The sequence below is a fragment of the Salmo salar genome, chromosome ssa02, assembly GCF_905237065.1.
Source record: "Salmo salar chromosome ssa02, Ssal_v3.1, whole genome shotgun sequence".
Lineage (NCBI taxonomy): Eukaryota > Metazoa > Chordata > Actinopteri > Salmoniformes > Salmonidae > Salmo > Salmo salar.
This window is the reverse complement of record NC_059443.1, coordinates 52,519,639-52,536,500: the sequence shown is the minus strand read 5'-3', so window position 1 is coordinate 52,536,500 and position 16,862 is coordinate 52,519,639. Positions and strand designations below refer to the sequence as shown.

The following is a 16,862-nucleotide window of genomic DNA, read 5'->3' as shown; positions in this document are numbered from 1 at the left end:
CAGCCTTGCTGTAAATCAAGCCTTTTTCCAATAAGACTGCCTCGCTTTGTCATCCATCACGGGAGTGGGCGCAGGCGAAGCATGGCGACACAGGAGCTGGGCTGGCCCCGGGATGGAAGAGACATAAACAGTCATAATGACCCCTGTCGAAGTGGGTCACTGCCTGCCGCCGCCGCACCCTCTGCAGGAAATAGAAGCACCGTGGTGGGTTCTGCAATCTCTGATTGCGATATAGAGGTGATATATTGGAAGGAGGAAAGCTTGTGGAGCCTTTGACTGTATCAAACAGGGGGAAAGGCATGTAGTACGTATGGTTTTAGCAAAAGTTTTATGCATATCAAGGTAGATCTTTGCAGCTTTGATGCACTATCCATGTTAAGTTGATCGTATTGCTTGTAATTTATTGGATATGTCATCACATGTAACCTCGTGCCCAGGCTAATTGCTATTCCAGATAGAGATCCGGCTGGTGGATGAGTCGGCACAACATGTACAGTACTATTAGAAACCTAAACCTGTTGCAATAGCATTATGCTGCAAAATGTTTGTAGGCTATAGCAGGACAACACCCCTGTTCTAAAAGTCATTCTTTCTGTAAAGAAAGTTCATTTCCATTAACTTTTTACATCTCTCTGATGGTAGCGCACTTTACATTCATCTCTCAGGGGCGCAAGCAAGTGGAGAAATAGTGTCCATAAAAGTTTCACAGATGGATGAAACAGTCTTATGAAGACCAATATGACATGTGTGGGAAATGTAATATCTCAAAGCTGTGCAGTCAAAATAAAAGCAACTATTGCCAAAGACGGGATAATCTCAGCTTTTCATTGCGGCGCAGTGATTGCAGGCTGGTTCCCGATAGTCCAGTAAAGCTTCTCCATAAATTGAAACAGCCCTTGTCCTGGAACAGCCAAGCAGGCTTCACCTTGCCTCCGAAGGAAGTGTCCCGGGAACCAGATATGAAATTAGTTTGGGAAACAAGTCATGCTGTTGCACAGACACAGTGCTCAGTGGAACCTCTCAGAGTAGATCTGGGTCTGTGTTCATAAAGCAACTCAGAGTAGGAGTGCTGTTCAACACTCAGGTCTCCCCTGTAATTTCATACATGATGATCTAAAAGGCAAAACTGGTGCTAGATTAGCACTCCTTTTCTGAAATGCTTTATGGATACAGGTACTGTAGGTGTTAGAACATCACATCACAGGTGGTCTGGACGTTGAATAATAATGGTGCTTCATGAACATGTTTTAGTGCAGACCCTTGCTATTACAGTGTTTGTTATTTGTAATGAAGCCCTAACAAGCTAATTTGATTGAAATGGGTTCTGTTGCTATACTGTAATGTATCCTAGGGTTTACATGTTAGGAAATGAAACAAAGCCTAAAATAACCAGGTTCTCAATTATCCATCACATGTAGGACCTATGTGCTCTGTTAAGAGTCAAGTTTGGACATTTCCTGCTTGCAGTGGAGGAGTACTGTTTTAGCCAAACTCAAACACAATAAGGAAATTCCTGTGCATGCAATATCCTTTGCTTTAAGCATAGTTTAAGGATGGTTGAAGATCTCACTGGCACCTCTTGACATGACTGACAAATGCTGCCCTTTTCCCTCAGGACACACAACTTTATTGAGTTGTGCTCTGTGTCTCCCATTCATATTTCTCACAATACTAGGAACTGAAATCCATATGACATGCATTACATTGCATTACATTGCATGACATTACAATAGAACACACCAGTCAGTGGCAATAAATGCTGTATTAAACTCAACCTAAACACACGCATATTTTTACAATGAAGCGAATAAGTGGGCACATTTAGGGGTAACTTTTTGGAGCACTTTCAGTTGGATCTGACTGAGCCACTTATTACATAATTTATGGTCCGGTAATGAAACTGTAGTCAAGAGTCAATTGCACACATTAAAGTGTGTGTTGAAGTGGAAATCTAAAGGGGGCTCTGGAAACATTATATTTCAAGTGCAGCGTGCGTAAACGGTACTCCAACGCTCGGGGAGACTTAACAAATGTGTTTATTGATGAAGCTCCGTTTCAAGCGTGGCCAAGGGTTTAGCTGCACATCTCCCACTATTAAAAGTGATTCCTATAGTCAAAGGAAGATATTCAATGCGGTTGTGACATCGTGTCTGCTCGGTTGATTTTTTTTTAGCTTCATCTGGCTTCTTTTCTGAGTCAAGTGCCAACACCCATGTTTCATTAAGTTAACTGTTTTTCGATGAAAAAGTGCTTCATGCTTTCTCAGGCGACATTCTTTCCAGAAATATCCTTGTCTATCAGTAGTTAAGCAATTACTCCACTGTTTTGAATGAGGAAATCTTTATTTCTGATCACTTTGAAAATATTTTTTATTTCTTTCTGGATGACATAATTTCGGGACAAATGTTTCCATGGAAGTAGACATTTTCCAGTTTGGGGGAATTCTGCGATTCTCAAAGGCAGCAAACCGCAAAAGCTGCCTTTGCTAAACTGTATTTTTCTTTCTACAAAGCACCCCATTTCTCATAGCTGTTACATTGCCTAATTTCTCTCATTTTATTCTTCAAATAAATGTGGCCGAAACCCATTGACAGTTTCTTTGTGCCTCGGTTAAAAATACCAGGAAAAACTAAAGTAAACCTGTTGCAGCTCCCCGGAATAAATCTTGTCCACAGAGACTGTTACGTTGATAGACTTTATGAGACAATCGTTACATCCCCACGAGCTTTGGGGGCCCCCAACCAAAAATAAAAATATATTTTTGGGGGGGTTGGAGTTCCCATAGAGGTCAGGCCCCCCAGATAGCATGTGAACACGTCATAAGCAATGAAAGACATTTTTAATTACAGGAAATTAGCTTTAAAACGGCACATTTTTCTCTTAGCCTGATGGCAAAATGTGTAGAATTGCAGGAAATTAGCTCAGATTCTTGAAAGTCGGAACAATCCTTGTCCGGTAGGGAAACTTTACAAATGAGATTTTATTGCATTATTTGAGCTTAAATTTCACGTTTAGGAGAATTTTGTAAGGGAAAAGATTTGTTTGGGAATTTTATAAATGCTATTATTATTCACTTCCATGTCGTCTCTATGCCTGGAAACTCTCCCAAAAGGTGTATGTTAACTGACAAATTATCTTAAATAGTTTCTTGCAATAGCCCTCTGTGACTTTAAAGAATATTTCTCTAAAAACTGTGATTCCTAAAAGACGTGTCCGGATATTTGTGAACTCCGTCAGATTTGTCTAAAATCCTAAATTACACTGAACAAAAATATAAACGCAACATGTAAAGTGTGTTTCATGTTTCATGAGCTGAAATAAAAGATCCCAGAAGTGTTCCATTTGCACAAAAAGCTTATTTCTCTCAAATTATGTGCACAAATTTGTTTACATCCCTGTTAGTGAGCATTTCTCCTTTGCCAAGATAATACAGGTGTGGCATATCAAGAAGCTGAATAAACAGCATGTTTATTACACAGGTGCACCTTGTGCTGGGGACAATAAGGCCACTGTAAAAGTTGCCGTTTTGTCACACAACACAATGCCAAAGATGTCTGAAGTTTTGAGGGAGCATGCAATTGGCATGCTGACTGCAGGAATGTCCACCTGAGCTGTTGCCAGAGAATGTAATGTTCATTTCTCTACCGAAGCCTCCTCCAACGCTGTTTTAGAGAATTTGGCAGTACGTTCAACCAGCCTCACAACCGCAGTCCATGTGTAACCACGCTAGCTCATGACCTCCACATCCGGCTTATTCACTTGCGGGATCGTCTGAGACCAGCATGTAACTGAGGAATATTTCTGTCTGTAATAAAGCCCTTTTGTGGGGAAAAACTCATTCTGATTGACTGGGCCTGGCTCCTCAGTGGGTCGGCCTGGCTCCCAAGTGGGTGAGCCTATGACCTCCAAGGCCCACTCATGGCTGCGCCCCTGCCCAGTCATGTGAAATCCATAGATTAGGGCCTACTGAATGTATTTCAGTTGACTGATTTCCTTTATAAACTGTAACTCAGTAAAATCATTGAAATTGTTGCATGTTGCATTCATATTTGTGTTCAGTATATAATAAGGAATGAGCAGGGTCAGCTATACCATAAGGACCCCTTATTCATGTCCTCATTACATGTTGTATAAGAAGACCACTCATGGTCTGTAAAGTTCTCTACTTTAGATTTTTTTTAAACAAACAATATGGTGGTTTGGGCTTTGCTCAGAGTGGGGCCTTGTCCTCTATGTAGGGTCCTTCAAAGAACCCATATGGTACTACCTAGAACCCTCTATGAAGGGTTCTACCAAGAACCCTTTTAACTTTGGAGGGTACTTCCTAGAACCCTTTATGAACAGTTCCACCAGCCTTATTATCCTTTAAAATGTGATTATTTATGACAATACATTACATATATTATAAGGCCTTTCCTTGAGGGGCCTAGTGATACCCTAACACAGTGGTGTTAGGAATCTCCTGGTTTACAGGCCACACCAGGCCTGCAAGTCACATTATGCTGGCTTGCAAAGTGATGTGTAATTCCATTTGGAATCCAGCCAGAGTTAAGATATCCAACAAGTGGAATTGTTAATCACTCGCAACCTGCATTCAGAATGACTGCCAGGGTAGGAAATATTAAATACAGAGACTACCTCAATTATCTGAACTGGAACAACCATCTCAGTAACGTGTGCAATAAATCCAACAGATTGGATTAGTTTAGAAAACTCTATGTTATTTATCTTTATGTAGCAAAAAATGTATCAACCTATCAATGCACATGCAAAAACACAGATACTACAGTAAAACAAAAAATTTGGAAAATCTCCCTGCAATAGAGCATGCTGGGAAATATTATATATTGTTCTATGTTGAACCCTTCTTGCCTTCCAAAGAATCATCAAAGAACCCTTCCTTGCAAAAACAGTTCTTAGGCTGTTAAAGATTCTAGATAGAACCCTTTGCCTTACAAAGAACCCTTGTCTTCCAAAAAGGGTTATTCTGATCAAAATGGTTCTTGGTAGAACCCTATCCCTCTGCAAAGAACCCTTTTGGAACCTTTTTTCCCTAAGAGTGTAGGACTAAGTAAACAATGATTGAGGAGAGATTACAGAACATCATCTGAGACAGCTCTAAAGAGAACTGCTAACCTGAAAACTATTTTATTAGAGCCTGGGCCATTGACACGGCTCACATTTTAAATGTTTTTTGGGGAAACATGTATTTAGCCTAGCCACTCTAATGGAAAAAACAGGTAGGTACCTTTTTCTCTCTGACAGCACAGCGATGGATTATTTTTCAGTGCATAGAAACACAAAGTTTTCTTTAGCACAGCAGGGTATTCTATTCCAAGGCACCCTCCATGAAATATCGTGCATATCTGTCTTTGGACAGGAGCCAGTTGCTGTGGTATGGCATTTCAAAGTGAAGGGATGTTGATGAATGCTAGGGTTTTCGTCACAGTCCGGAATCACCAAGGGATACATAACTAACTCCACCCTCATTGGAAGCTCAACAGTGTGTAAGCACACAAAATTAGCCTGGAGGAGCCAGCAAATATTTGGCATATTCTATGTGTCCAGAATATCACCCATTGTTGCCTGCAAGGAATGACATTTATCTGTATGCTTACATCTTGCCCTTCGAATTTAAGGCCCAGTGGTTTTTGATGAACCCCCACACCGCCAGTGGCAAAGCACTCAGGCACCAGAGGAGCAGGCGGTGCTGGGGTTCTCTCTGAAATTCCACCAAACTACCACAGCTGTTACTGTGATCTGCAATATGCTCCATTCACACTCAATGACATTCCCCTAATGAACTCACCAATTAGGTGCTTCGACATTAGGTGCCATATAACCACCTATGGCTAGATAAACAAATGAAGTAAGGACAATGTGTTGAGGTGTGGGGCTCTGTACAGTCATGGTATTCCCTCCAAGGCAAATGACATTTTGGTTTTGAATTTTCCAACAAAAGAGGCCACCAAGGCATCTCCTGGCTGCGGGTTTGACGCTTCATACCTAAATTGGAAGTGACGGGCCTATGGCCCCTGCTCTTTCATCTCACTATCATTTGGGTGGAGTGTTCACATTTGGTGTGACAGAGGGTGTTACTGTGACTTTTCACCGTGCTGCAGCAGCAGCAGCAGACATTGCCTCCAGTCTTTTCAGAGAAAGAGCCTGATGAGGTGCCAGGACAAAAATGGGAATACAATTCATACAATACAATTTCTCATAAGTTATTATTTTTTCAAGAACAAAAAGGAATGTCCATTCTGAAAGTCATTGCTTGTAAAAAAAAAAATAGACATAATCCATTTACATTACATTCAAGTTACATTATAAAATCTATCATAATAACAGTAGGCCTAGTTAGTTAAGGCAGCAGGTGGGATGATAGGCTTGATGATAACCTGGCACTGGTTTCAGAGAAAGCTGTGCCATATTAAGATCTAGACCACATAATAAACATGGACTGTGCTATTGAATATATAGATACATAATAATAATAATAATAATAATAAATAAATAACAATTTCATGTATCCTTTATTTAACCAAATTGTACAAAATAATTCCTAACAAAGCTAACATTCCAATTCGGAACAGGAGCTGTTTTAGTTGTATGTTGTCCTTGTATCTCTATGCATGCTTGCATGTGATGCGCAGCAACAACGCAAATTGGATGCCCTCGAAAAAAAAAATTTCTGAAACGGAAGTGGAACTGAATCATGGGAACAACATGGCGGAATGTTTGAATCTCTGATGTTGTTCCAAAACAAGTTGTCTATATCTCGCTATTACACGATGTATCTAAAGACATTCTGGTACCTACATATCTTTATATAAAGTTTCATTATAAATGTCAGTTACTATCCCTGCGAACAATATGACAGAATGGCGAAAATATTGTGATACGTCCGCGTCGGGAATGACAGCTGGTTCAGACGAGAGCCAGCAAGGTGGAGGGAAACCGAAAACAAACCGACTGAGGAGAAGCCTCAAACAAACGCAGGCAACTCCATCTCTCATTGATTCTCCAAAAACCTGTCGAGGTCGGTAGCTTGCAAGCCATGAATGATGTGTTGAATTGATCAGTCACCGATTCAGCTAACTAGCTCTTCCTGTAACGTAAGCAATGAAAACCGCTTATTAGCTGTGCACCGTACCTAGCTAACTAATGTGCAGTGTTGATCTACAAACGTTGCTAGCTAGTTATAACGTTAGTTATTTTCTAGTTAGATGGTCCCTAAAGCCAACTAGCTAGTAGTGGACTAAACTCCGCTCCATGTTGAAGGAAGTTTAGTCCGCTGACTAGCTAGGAGTTAATGGCATGTAGTTAGCTACTTTTTTGTTTTGTTTAGTTAGTTAGCTAACTGTTACCACGTGAGCCAATTACAATTACATAATCATTCACATATCTACCATCAGATTTCAAGAAGCCAACTCGTGTGACAAGATCAAGATACAACAATGTATTCAACAAAGGAGAGTCGCCAATTAATGAATCAGAACTTCAACAGGATATCGTTTGGGATGCAACTTCCCCTTCACCCCTTAGGACAGGCAATTATATTTACATGTCAATATAACTATACGTGTTGCCAGGCTAAGCAGTGATAATCAATTTTTAAAGTTTGCCTCACCTTATCTGTCTTAACTTCTTTTCATGTTCTTTCTTAGTTAGCAAAAGAGGCAAGAAGAACTCTGCAAATGTTGGAATTGTGGACATTTCCGAAATCGTCAACAGAATAGCTCCCAAGGTTGGTAACACTCTGGCTAGCTAGCCACAAGTGTGCCGTCAAATAAATGTATTAAAATGTTCAAACTAGAACAATGTTCATTACTAGACCCAGTGATGTGGTTTTCTCATACTTCATCATATATCCACTCTTTTTCTTTGGGCTCTTTCTTAGTATAGTGCTGTTCAATACTCACAGATACTATGTTATTCTGAAATATTTACTGTAGTAATATTATTATAATTGATCTTATTTAAGCATGGGAGACCTGTAGTTCCAGAGTCATCCTTGCTCCAGTGGATTGGAGACAGTGCTATACCCTGCACCCCAGAGATGCAGCAGCCCAGGGCCAATAAGAAATCCCCAAGGTAATCCCCAAGACAATATAACATACTCCCCCTCTCTCCTGCATTGTACGGTTATTAGAACAGAGCTTGTCACTTGCAAATAGCTAAAAAAATATATTTATTTCCGTACAGGACAAATGGAGTGGAGCGACCTTTTAAAGTTGGCGAAACAGTTTGATTTCAACATGTTTCGGCAAGACGAAGAACGAGTCAATGATATGCACAAGCAGAGTTTGGAGCTTCGGAGGACAGACTCGGAGGACATATTGGATTTAGATGGCAACGAGAACCAGCCTCCGCCCTTACTGAGTAGTGTCACACCTGAAAGCACACAGTCTGCCCTTAAAACAAACAGCATGAGAAACTCCAAAGACCAGATACTACCTGACCATGAGATGGAAGATGATTTGGATTTTTTATTTGATGGACCAACTCAACACATAAGTCTGAACTTAAGTCAGAATTCATTGCCACAGTCCTTGGAGGTGAAGACTGCTCCCACTGTGTCCTCCAAAGTAATTCCTGGAAAATATCCTGATTCCATACATGGCCACACTTCGACTGTCTCTTCATCGCATCCTATCAAAAGAAGCTCAGCAAATAATAACTTTGACGACGACTGGGAAAAGGACATTTTGCTAGATGACTCGCTGGTATTTGAGATGACCCAAAACCCAGACCTCTTTGCCGCTCCTAATCATTGTTCGACCCAAAGAGGGTCGAATGAAACAAAACATGAAAACAACAACCCCTCAGCCATTTCCAAAAATGCTCTTCAAGGAAGTAGAGACATAAAACCAGCTGTGTCTAAAGGACAGAATGAAACTGTGAAAAACAGAAAAACATTCACGCTTGAAGCAAATCCTAATGTACAAGCAAAAAGTATCCTCTCAGAGGCATTACCAAAAGTAGGGAATGTCCCCGACACTGTCAAACCAGCACCACATAGGAACGTACAGCAAAACCAACCAAGTCTCTTTCCAATCAAAGCTCAGTCAATGGAGTCCAGTTACCAACTTAGCCAGCGAACGCAGCACCGGTCTAATGGAATAAAGACTTGGCCGCAGGTGCCTCTTTTTCAAAGTACATCGATCTCAACCAGCTCAAGCACATCAACCTTCACCAACTCTTATTCAATGTGGCCCCTTCAGGTTGAGAATAGCTCTTACCACAAGCCCACAGAGAACAACAATATGAAGGGAACGGGTATCATCAAGGATCTAGCTAGCCACAGCATCTTCCCAGAAGACGACTTGGACTCTCTCTTTGCTTCTGACTCCATCTGGGATGACAAAGACGACGACCTATTGTGCCAAGCATGTGATAGCCTGGAAAGCCAGGTACAGAGCATGGAGGACCCTGTTATCACACGCTCCCAATCCCTGCCCAGTAATCAGACAGAAAGACAGAAGTTTGTCCCTGTCTCTGCACCTTTGAATAGCAGCAGATACGATGTAAATCAAACGACTGAGACCACACAATCCAAATATCCCAACATTTCAGTTTATTCACAATCGGCCCCCTGGAACGGTAGCACTTTCACCCACTCTCTCAATAACAACAAAGTACCTGTTACTGTGGTCTCTGGTTCTAAAAGACCGAGTTACAGTGCCTCAGCTGGAAATGCTAGCGCTAACTCCACGTATAGGCCACAGAACCCTGCAGCGGGAGAAGGGCCATATGAAAGTACTCGGGTCAAAAGCACTTGTGTAGCTGGGAGCACAGCTAATCAACAAGGCACTGGGAGTGGAGCGCGGCCGTCATCATTCCCGTCACCTGTAAATGTGACTGAAACCCGCGCTCAGTTCACCTTTAAGAGACCGTCTGGCTGCGCGTCCAACCCCGTGATCCCTGTGACCAACAAAGGTAAGCTACCTTGAGTTGTCTGAGACGGCAAAGAAATATGTTATGCAGCTGTGAAAAAGGATGGAATCTCAACTTGAAACGTATTGTCGTCAATGCATGTTTTATGAGGTCCATGCATTATTTTATGTGGACGTTCGATTAAAGCATCTTCTATTGCTGTGATAAAATAGTAAGTCATTCATTAGACTTGTACTTCACTGAGAGTCAATGATGGTGTAACCCTTCTCTGACTCATCTGCCTATCATTTTTTTCAGCTTTCGCTTCAACCCAAGCAGCTGGGAAATGTTCTGTGGTGGAGATTGAACTGAAGAAACAGCAGGCCATGGAGAGGAGACGGCAACGGATGCAGACGGCCCACAACCTAAGGGCTCCAACCTGAGGCTGGTACAGTGCACATATACAAGAAGATTCAGAATCATAGTTGGACAGTGTTGGCTTACTCGAAACGTTGACTTGTGCTAGACTGACCATACAGAGCTCTTGAAAGTAGACTTACTATAGAGTTGTTGTAGCCTCGTACTACCATCCTGATCTCGTAGCCAAACAGAACGTAAGCTCGCTAGTCCAGGATGGTTGTACGAGGCTAGAGCTGCTGTGCCTGTCTGTGTTCAACTCATAATTTACGTCACTCAATCCATTCCTGAATAAGATTTTAATAGTTTTAATATAAATGTTCTTATTTACATTAATCTATTAACTGTTAACAAAGGAACTTTTTTGTTGTTGAAACAATAACCTATTTTCAGGGAGTATGCTACCAGTTGTGTTTGCAGAATTGGCTAAGCCTGTCCTGTCACTTTTTCATTATATTGTTCATTATATCAGTTTTGTAAATTAGCATAGCATTACAACATGAGCGGTTTTCTGATATAGAGCACAAGGCGACTCGTGTTTTGTCAGAAAAACGATCATATGTTTGTATATTATGTTTATCTTGTATTTTAAAAAATGTTTTACATTGTTTATATGTTTGTCATTTGCACAATAATGAAACTGCCTGAAAAGATGGCACATAGATATTAAAGTTGCGAAAGGATTCCCACCCACCCCTTTCCAGACAATACTATCTTCTGTACAGCAGTGACATCTAGTGCCCTTTTGTTTCTGTGTCATGTAGGGTCACTCTTTCTTTAGCATACCATCATTTATTTTTGTGGAATACAACAGAGCTACTGTCACAAAGCACAAAATAACCAGTCTGATGCAACAGTCAACACAGTACGATGAGCTCCTTTAGGACCGGCACACATAGTAATAAGTAGTGCTTTCAAGAGATGGTCTACGTCCCAAACGGCACCCTATTCCCTGTGTAGTGCACTACTTTTGACCAGGGCCCATAGGGAACTAAATAGGGAGTAGGGTGCCCTTTAGGATGCACTGATTGTTTAAGCCTTGTTTATACCTGGTGCTAGCATCTATCCTTTCTCTTGATCCTATCCACATTCTGATTGTGCCCACATAGCCGTTGCGTCTACACATGGCAGTAAAATGTGTGTCTTGTCTGTCCACATTGTGACCAGATATCCTGGTTCCTTCCTGTATGCACATTTTTTGACAGATATTCTTTCAAAATAATGTTAATTTATTAATAAATAAACATTATTTTGAAAGAAGACAAATGATGCCATAAGCCAATGGCGCTACCTGCTAATTAATTTAGAGACCTGTATAATGATGATTTCAATAGTTTGATTATCCAGATCTGTATACACTTGATTGATATCCAGATACAATGGGTCCCCGACTACCTCCGGAGTTGGTCAGGAAGATCTGATCAAAATTAGATCACAATGCATCTTTTAATTGCCTACACCTGTCTAAAAATGTGGGGACAATCAGTATGTGGACAAGATAAGAACAAATGATGCATGTTAGAACCAGGTATAAACAGGGCTTTAGAAAGGTTTTAAAGTGGCTTTGCCTTCGACTACACCACACATGCAGTCTGGTAGAGCGTGTGAGTAGAGACCTGAACCCTTTCAGGGTCCTGTAACTTGGGATCTTATGAATCCTTCAGCCATAGTCGAATATCAGTTTGCACCGTGGGAGCCTCAGGATCTGGCCCTGACTGAACAGTCCGCTCGTTTGGATTTGGCCCCACTTCAATCACACCATGTATCACTTTATTACATAGATCCTTTACACTTGGTTATTCGAGGAGCTGTGTTGGTCTGTCTGCAAGCTCTGCTCACCGTCTTGATGGGACAAACCATTGACATTAGAGACAATAAAGGAATCTTACTGTAATGTCTATGGTTAACCCTTCAATCCAGCGCAGACACACACACACACACACCACTCAATACATTAAGGGAATCTTACTGTTAAAATGATGCTCCAGGGATTTTGTATAATTTCACACAGTAATTTTGAAAAGGGTCCCCAAAATGTATTATTTTTTGTTGCAATTCGTATATGTTATAAAGTTGTAAGTACTTAAGATCTGGGACTGCATCTTTAAGTTTATGAAGATTGGCAAACCATTCAACCCAGCACACACACCACTCAGTGCGTTTCAGTTTCATCCGAGGAGTGCTCCGAAGCACCGTGTTCAGCAGCCCAGCCTATGCAGTCAACCCATCCGGACGGACTCGTCAGGTCCCTTCATTAGTAGGCTGGCAGCTGTCTGATGGAGAGATAGGCTTGCTACCCACTCTGGCTGGGGCACATGTAAGGAGAGTCGCGTTATCATCAGACAGGTGTGTAACTGTACCGGTAGTCTGGGTGCACAGCATTGTTGCTGCAAATCAGTGGCACCAAGATGCCAATCTCCTACCTACCGGACTTAATCACAACGCTATTGTCTCACAACGCTGTTTAATTTGAAACAATTATCTGTTTGTAAAGGAATTTGACTAGACCCTCCCTTGCCAAATGTAAATAATAATTCACAGTTCTCTATTGCAATGTTTGTTGTTGTGTTGATATCACCCCCTACACGACACACCTAAGTGGAACAGTTTGTGGTTTTATGGCCCACCTGACACCTAGAGCAAGATGGCCCGAAAGTGTTTACTGACGATAATGTTTCAGGTGAAATTACGTTATCTGAGAATTGCAATGAACTCCCAATGACCCCTTCTTTGCCCCAATTGACAGTGTTCCATTAATTAGTCTCATCCCAATCAGTGAGGACACTGATACTTCTAGGCTTCCTTCATCCCAAATAGCACCCTATTCCCTATAAAGTGCACTGTTTTTGACCAAGGCCCATAGGGCTCTGGTCAAAAGTAGTGCAATATATGGGGAATAGGGTACCATTTGGGGCAGACGTACACACGTTGTACCGGGTGGTTGGGCACGAGGAAGGAGAGGGAATATTCACTTTAGGGTCCTCTGTCTTGATATCCTGTAATCTCTGTCAAATCACATCTTCTTAACATAACTCTTTGTTGCTTTGCCTGAAACAACTGATCAGTCAGTTCACCCATCTCAGGGAAACCTGAAAGCTTGCATGTCATTTGAGCAATATCAAATCTCATTGACATGGGATGCTGATAGTGTTATTATCTCACTGGATTAATATTAGGATGGATGCCGAGACCAAGTTTATTCTTGATAGATGGTAGTTCATTTATTTGGTCTCTTTAAAGCTGCATAGTCAAAGAACTACAGACTTTTGGTACAACATTTGCTGACTAAACTCAACTCCATGGTGCTGGGTTTCTGATTAACTCCACCAATGGAGTTGAGCAGAGACCAGGCTTTGTGGAATTCATCTCAGAATATATTGATTCGGCCAAGGTCAATAGTTTAAAAAAAATGTAAATTACGAAATGCTTACCTTGTACCTATGTTTGAAATCCATACTTTTTTTATTAAACGGTAATCAAATACAAGCGCAGACTTTGCTCGTTTCTGTTTCTCGAGGATGGCAACTTTACACCATCTGTAGAACGTGTGATTTTATGAGTATTTGGAGACAGACCTGCGTTATCGGAGGTTCAACTGTCACATGCATATTCACACTGTTGCCATCCTCGAGAAATAGAAACTAGAAAACGGTCGGTGGTTGTATTTGATTAACGTTTATTTAAAAATAAAGGATTTCAGCAAACAAAAAGGCACGCAACTACAAAGGACAAACATAAGTACAAGGGAGGCGTTTCATAATTTAAGTATTGACCTTTGTGCAAATCGATATAGTCTGAGCTGTATTCCACAAAGCCTGGTCTCTGCTCAACTCCGGTGGTGGAGTCCATCAGAAACTTAGTCGGATAATCAAAAATAAGTATTTTGGATATTAACGACCATGGTTCCCATGCGAGGTGAAGAATCTTGAACGCTCAATCAGTAATTCTTATTACCCAACTTGTTGATTTTATTGTACAGCAAACAAATATACAGGTCATTTGATGAAAATGGCTTTTGAACACCCATAGGGCACAGGCAACTTACGAGCGAACCTCATTAAAAAAGCTGGAAAACCGACATAATCACTAAATAAACTATTGGGTCGCATGACATTTAGTGGAACTAAGTAGCCCAGAGTAAATCAGACCCACATGAAGCTCAGCTGGGAGATCAGTCAGAGAGTGGTTTTCATTAACAGGGAACCTATCACCAAGGGAGTTGGGTTTTTGGAAAGCTATACATTCTCTTTTTAGGGGGGAATTCCATCACACGATTCAAGAATGACAGACATTGATGAAAAAACTACTTTTCTCAAAGGCTAATATTTTTTCCCCAAATTCAATGTCAAAGCTTGAGAGATGTGTCCATTACGATCAACAATTTGTACTTCACCACATTTCAATTGTAATTGACGCCGATCCTGTCAAGCAACTCTCACCAATCTCTTTCTATATTCACACTCCAAAGCCAACCTACAGTAACTCTCTACTGCTCGGCAGTTTGCTTCAGGTTGAGCTATGGGTTCTGGTCTAGAAGTTCTGGTTTAGTCGTTCACACCTCAGAGAAATTGATTATGACATCTGTACAAATGAGGCTGGTTTCCCCCCCATGCTCGTGTAACTGTAGGATCTGGAGTTCATTCCAACTTGTGCTGTCCCTTTTCACATTGTGGCATTTTCAGTAACCTGAGCTACTAAGCCTCCCAGAGGTTTTCCTTACAGTATAAAGGTCCTCAAGATCAACCAGAGGTTCAAATCGAGTACGGTTTCCTTTCGTAAGAATAAAGGTGCAACCGTTGGCGCTTCTTCCACAGGATATTTATCCAAGGCCATCCGGACTGCTGGGAATTACTAAGAACAACTGTGGTCTTTGTCTAATGTTCAATGAAAGCTTTTAGATGCAACATGTTTAAATGTTCAACAAACTGTGTTAGTATGAATAATGCATAAACTACATTTATTGTACCTAAGGTCAATTTTCATTGTATCCTCCATCTGAAGAACCACGCAATGGAATCGACTTCACACTTGTCCCAAAAAAAAAAACAACTCTAGACCTGTTGAAATCAAAGGAAATTCGCCCCCTCAAATAACGTCTGAAATTACCCATTGGTCGTAATTGTATTTGTGTAGGGTTCAGCCATTTGGCGAGATTATTTGGAGGGGCCAAAATGGCATTTTTGAAGTTGGCTCTTGGTGTTTTTCATGTTGGGTTGTGTAAAAATAAATCTGGAGACTCGCTGAAAGTCCAAATCACAAACAGATGAGCAGGTTCCATGAGAATGGCAGTCTTTCGGAGGTCCATGTGTGGCTCGGCTGAGGAATACAAATGGGAATTTTAATTGGCAGTGACGGGCACAACTGGCCACATTCTGCATGAGCTCAATTAGGACCGTTCAGGAAACCGACACGTTATCTGAGGGAAGGGGAATCTAGTTCACTGGTGAAGTATGATGAATGTGTGAGCGCACACATACATGGGTACTTTTGGGGGTGTAAAATAAAGGGTATCTGATTACAATTGATGGTTTTCCAGTGGCCTTGAGCTTGAAATCAAACCCAGCTTCCGATACATTTTCTGCCTCTTCTTTCCCCGTTTTTTTTAATACTAAAAAAGTAGGGTGCAGTGCTTGCATGCAACAGAAGGCAATGTGAATTGAAGATGCAGCACTCAAGATGACACTGCTTTAATCTTTCATTAGTAAGTCTAATTAATTCTGATCTTATTCAGAAAGTGTGTCAAGATATTAAGTCCGAGGCAAGCTCGTGATTAGCCGTTCAGTAACTAATAATCAAATCAAATTTGATTTGTCACATGCACCAAATACAACAGGTGTAGACTTACAGTGAAATGCTTACTTACTAGCCATTAACCGCATTGTTGGTTTAGAAAAATACCTAAAAAGTAAGAAATAAAAGAAATAATTAAAGAGCAGCAGTAAAATAACAATAGCGAGGTTATATACAGGGGGTACCGGTTAGTCGAGGTAATATGTACATCTAGGTAGTTATTAAAGTGACTGCATCGATAACAGAGTAACAGCTGTGTAAGGGGGGGGGGGCAATGCAAATAGTCTCGGTAGCCATTTGATTAGATGTTCAGGAGTCTTATGGCTTGGTGTTAGAAGCTGCGCGGTAGCAGAGACAACAGTCTGACTAGGGTGGCTGGAGTCTCAATCTTTAGGGCCTTCCTCTGACACCGCCTGGTATAGAGGTTCTGGATGGCAGGAAGCTTGGCCCTGGTGATGTACTGGGCCGTACACACTACCCTCTGCACTACTCTGAAGACACGTCTTTTCGCCTCCTAAAAACAAGGCCTGAGAGAAGGAACCATTTTGAGGAGACAAGGAGAGGACACAAGGAAAATATTTGAGAATCGCCCACACTCAATAGCAACATTTTTAGTTCTCTTATGCTGCCATCTAGCGGTCAGTTTAGAGTATAACAATAACATACCCATGACCATCTGTGCATTCTGCTCCTGCTTGGTTGAGTGCATTTTTCAGTACAATAGAATTACGGTTGTCCTATTAATGAAAACAGTGTCATTCATGTGGGGATACTAATCA

The 16,862-nt window shown here is 41.2% G+C and overlaps 1 protein-coding gene across 2 annotated transcripts; it reads left to right on the top strand.

Moving 5' to 3' along the window:
• Positions 1-6,693: 6,693 nt before the first annotated feature.
• On the top strand, positions 6,694-10,990 carry LOC106585998 (ewing's tumor-associated antigen 1). Of its 2 annotated transcripts, none has more exons than XM_014172774.2 (5): positions 6,694-7,039; positions 7,416-7,747; positions 7,985-8,094; positions 8,206-9,939; positions 10,195-10,990. In XM_014172774.2, exons 4-5 carry the CDS (start codon positions 8,211-8,213, stop codon positions 10,317-10,319), a joined length of 1,854 nt encoding a protein of 617 aa, XP_014028249.2. In that variant the 5' UTR covers positions 6,694-7,039; positions 7,416-7,747; positions 7,985-8,094; positions 8,206-8,210; the 3' UTR covers positions 10,320-10,990. The 2 variants fall into 2 exon arrangements, with proteins under 2 accessions (XP_014028249.2, XP_014028259.2); XM_014172784.2 differs by having other exon boundaries at positions 6,694-7,115.
• Positions 10,991-16,862: the final 5,872 nt, after the last annotated feature.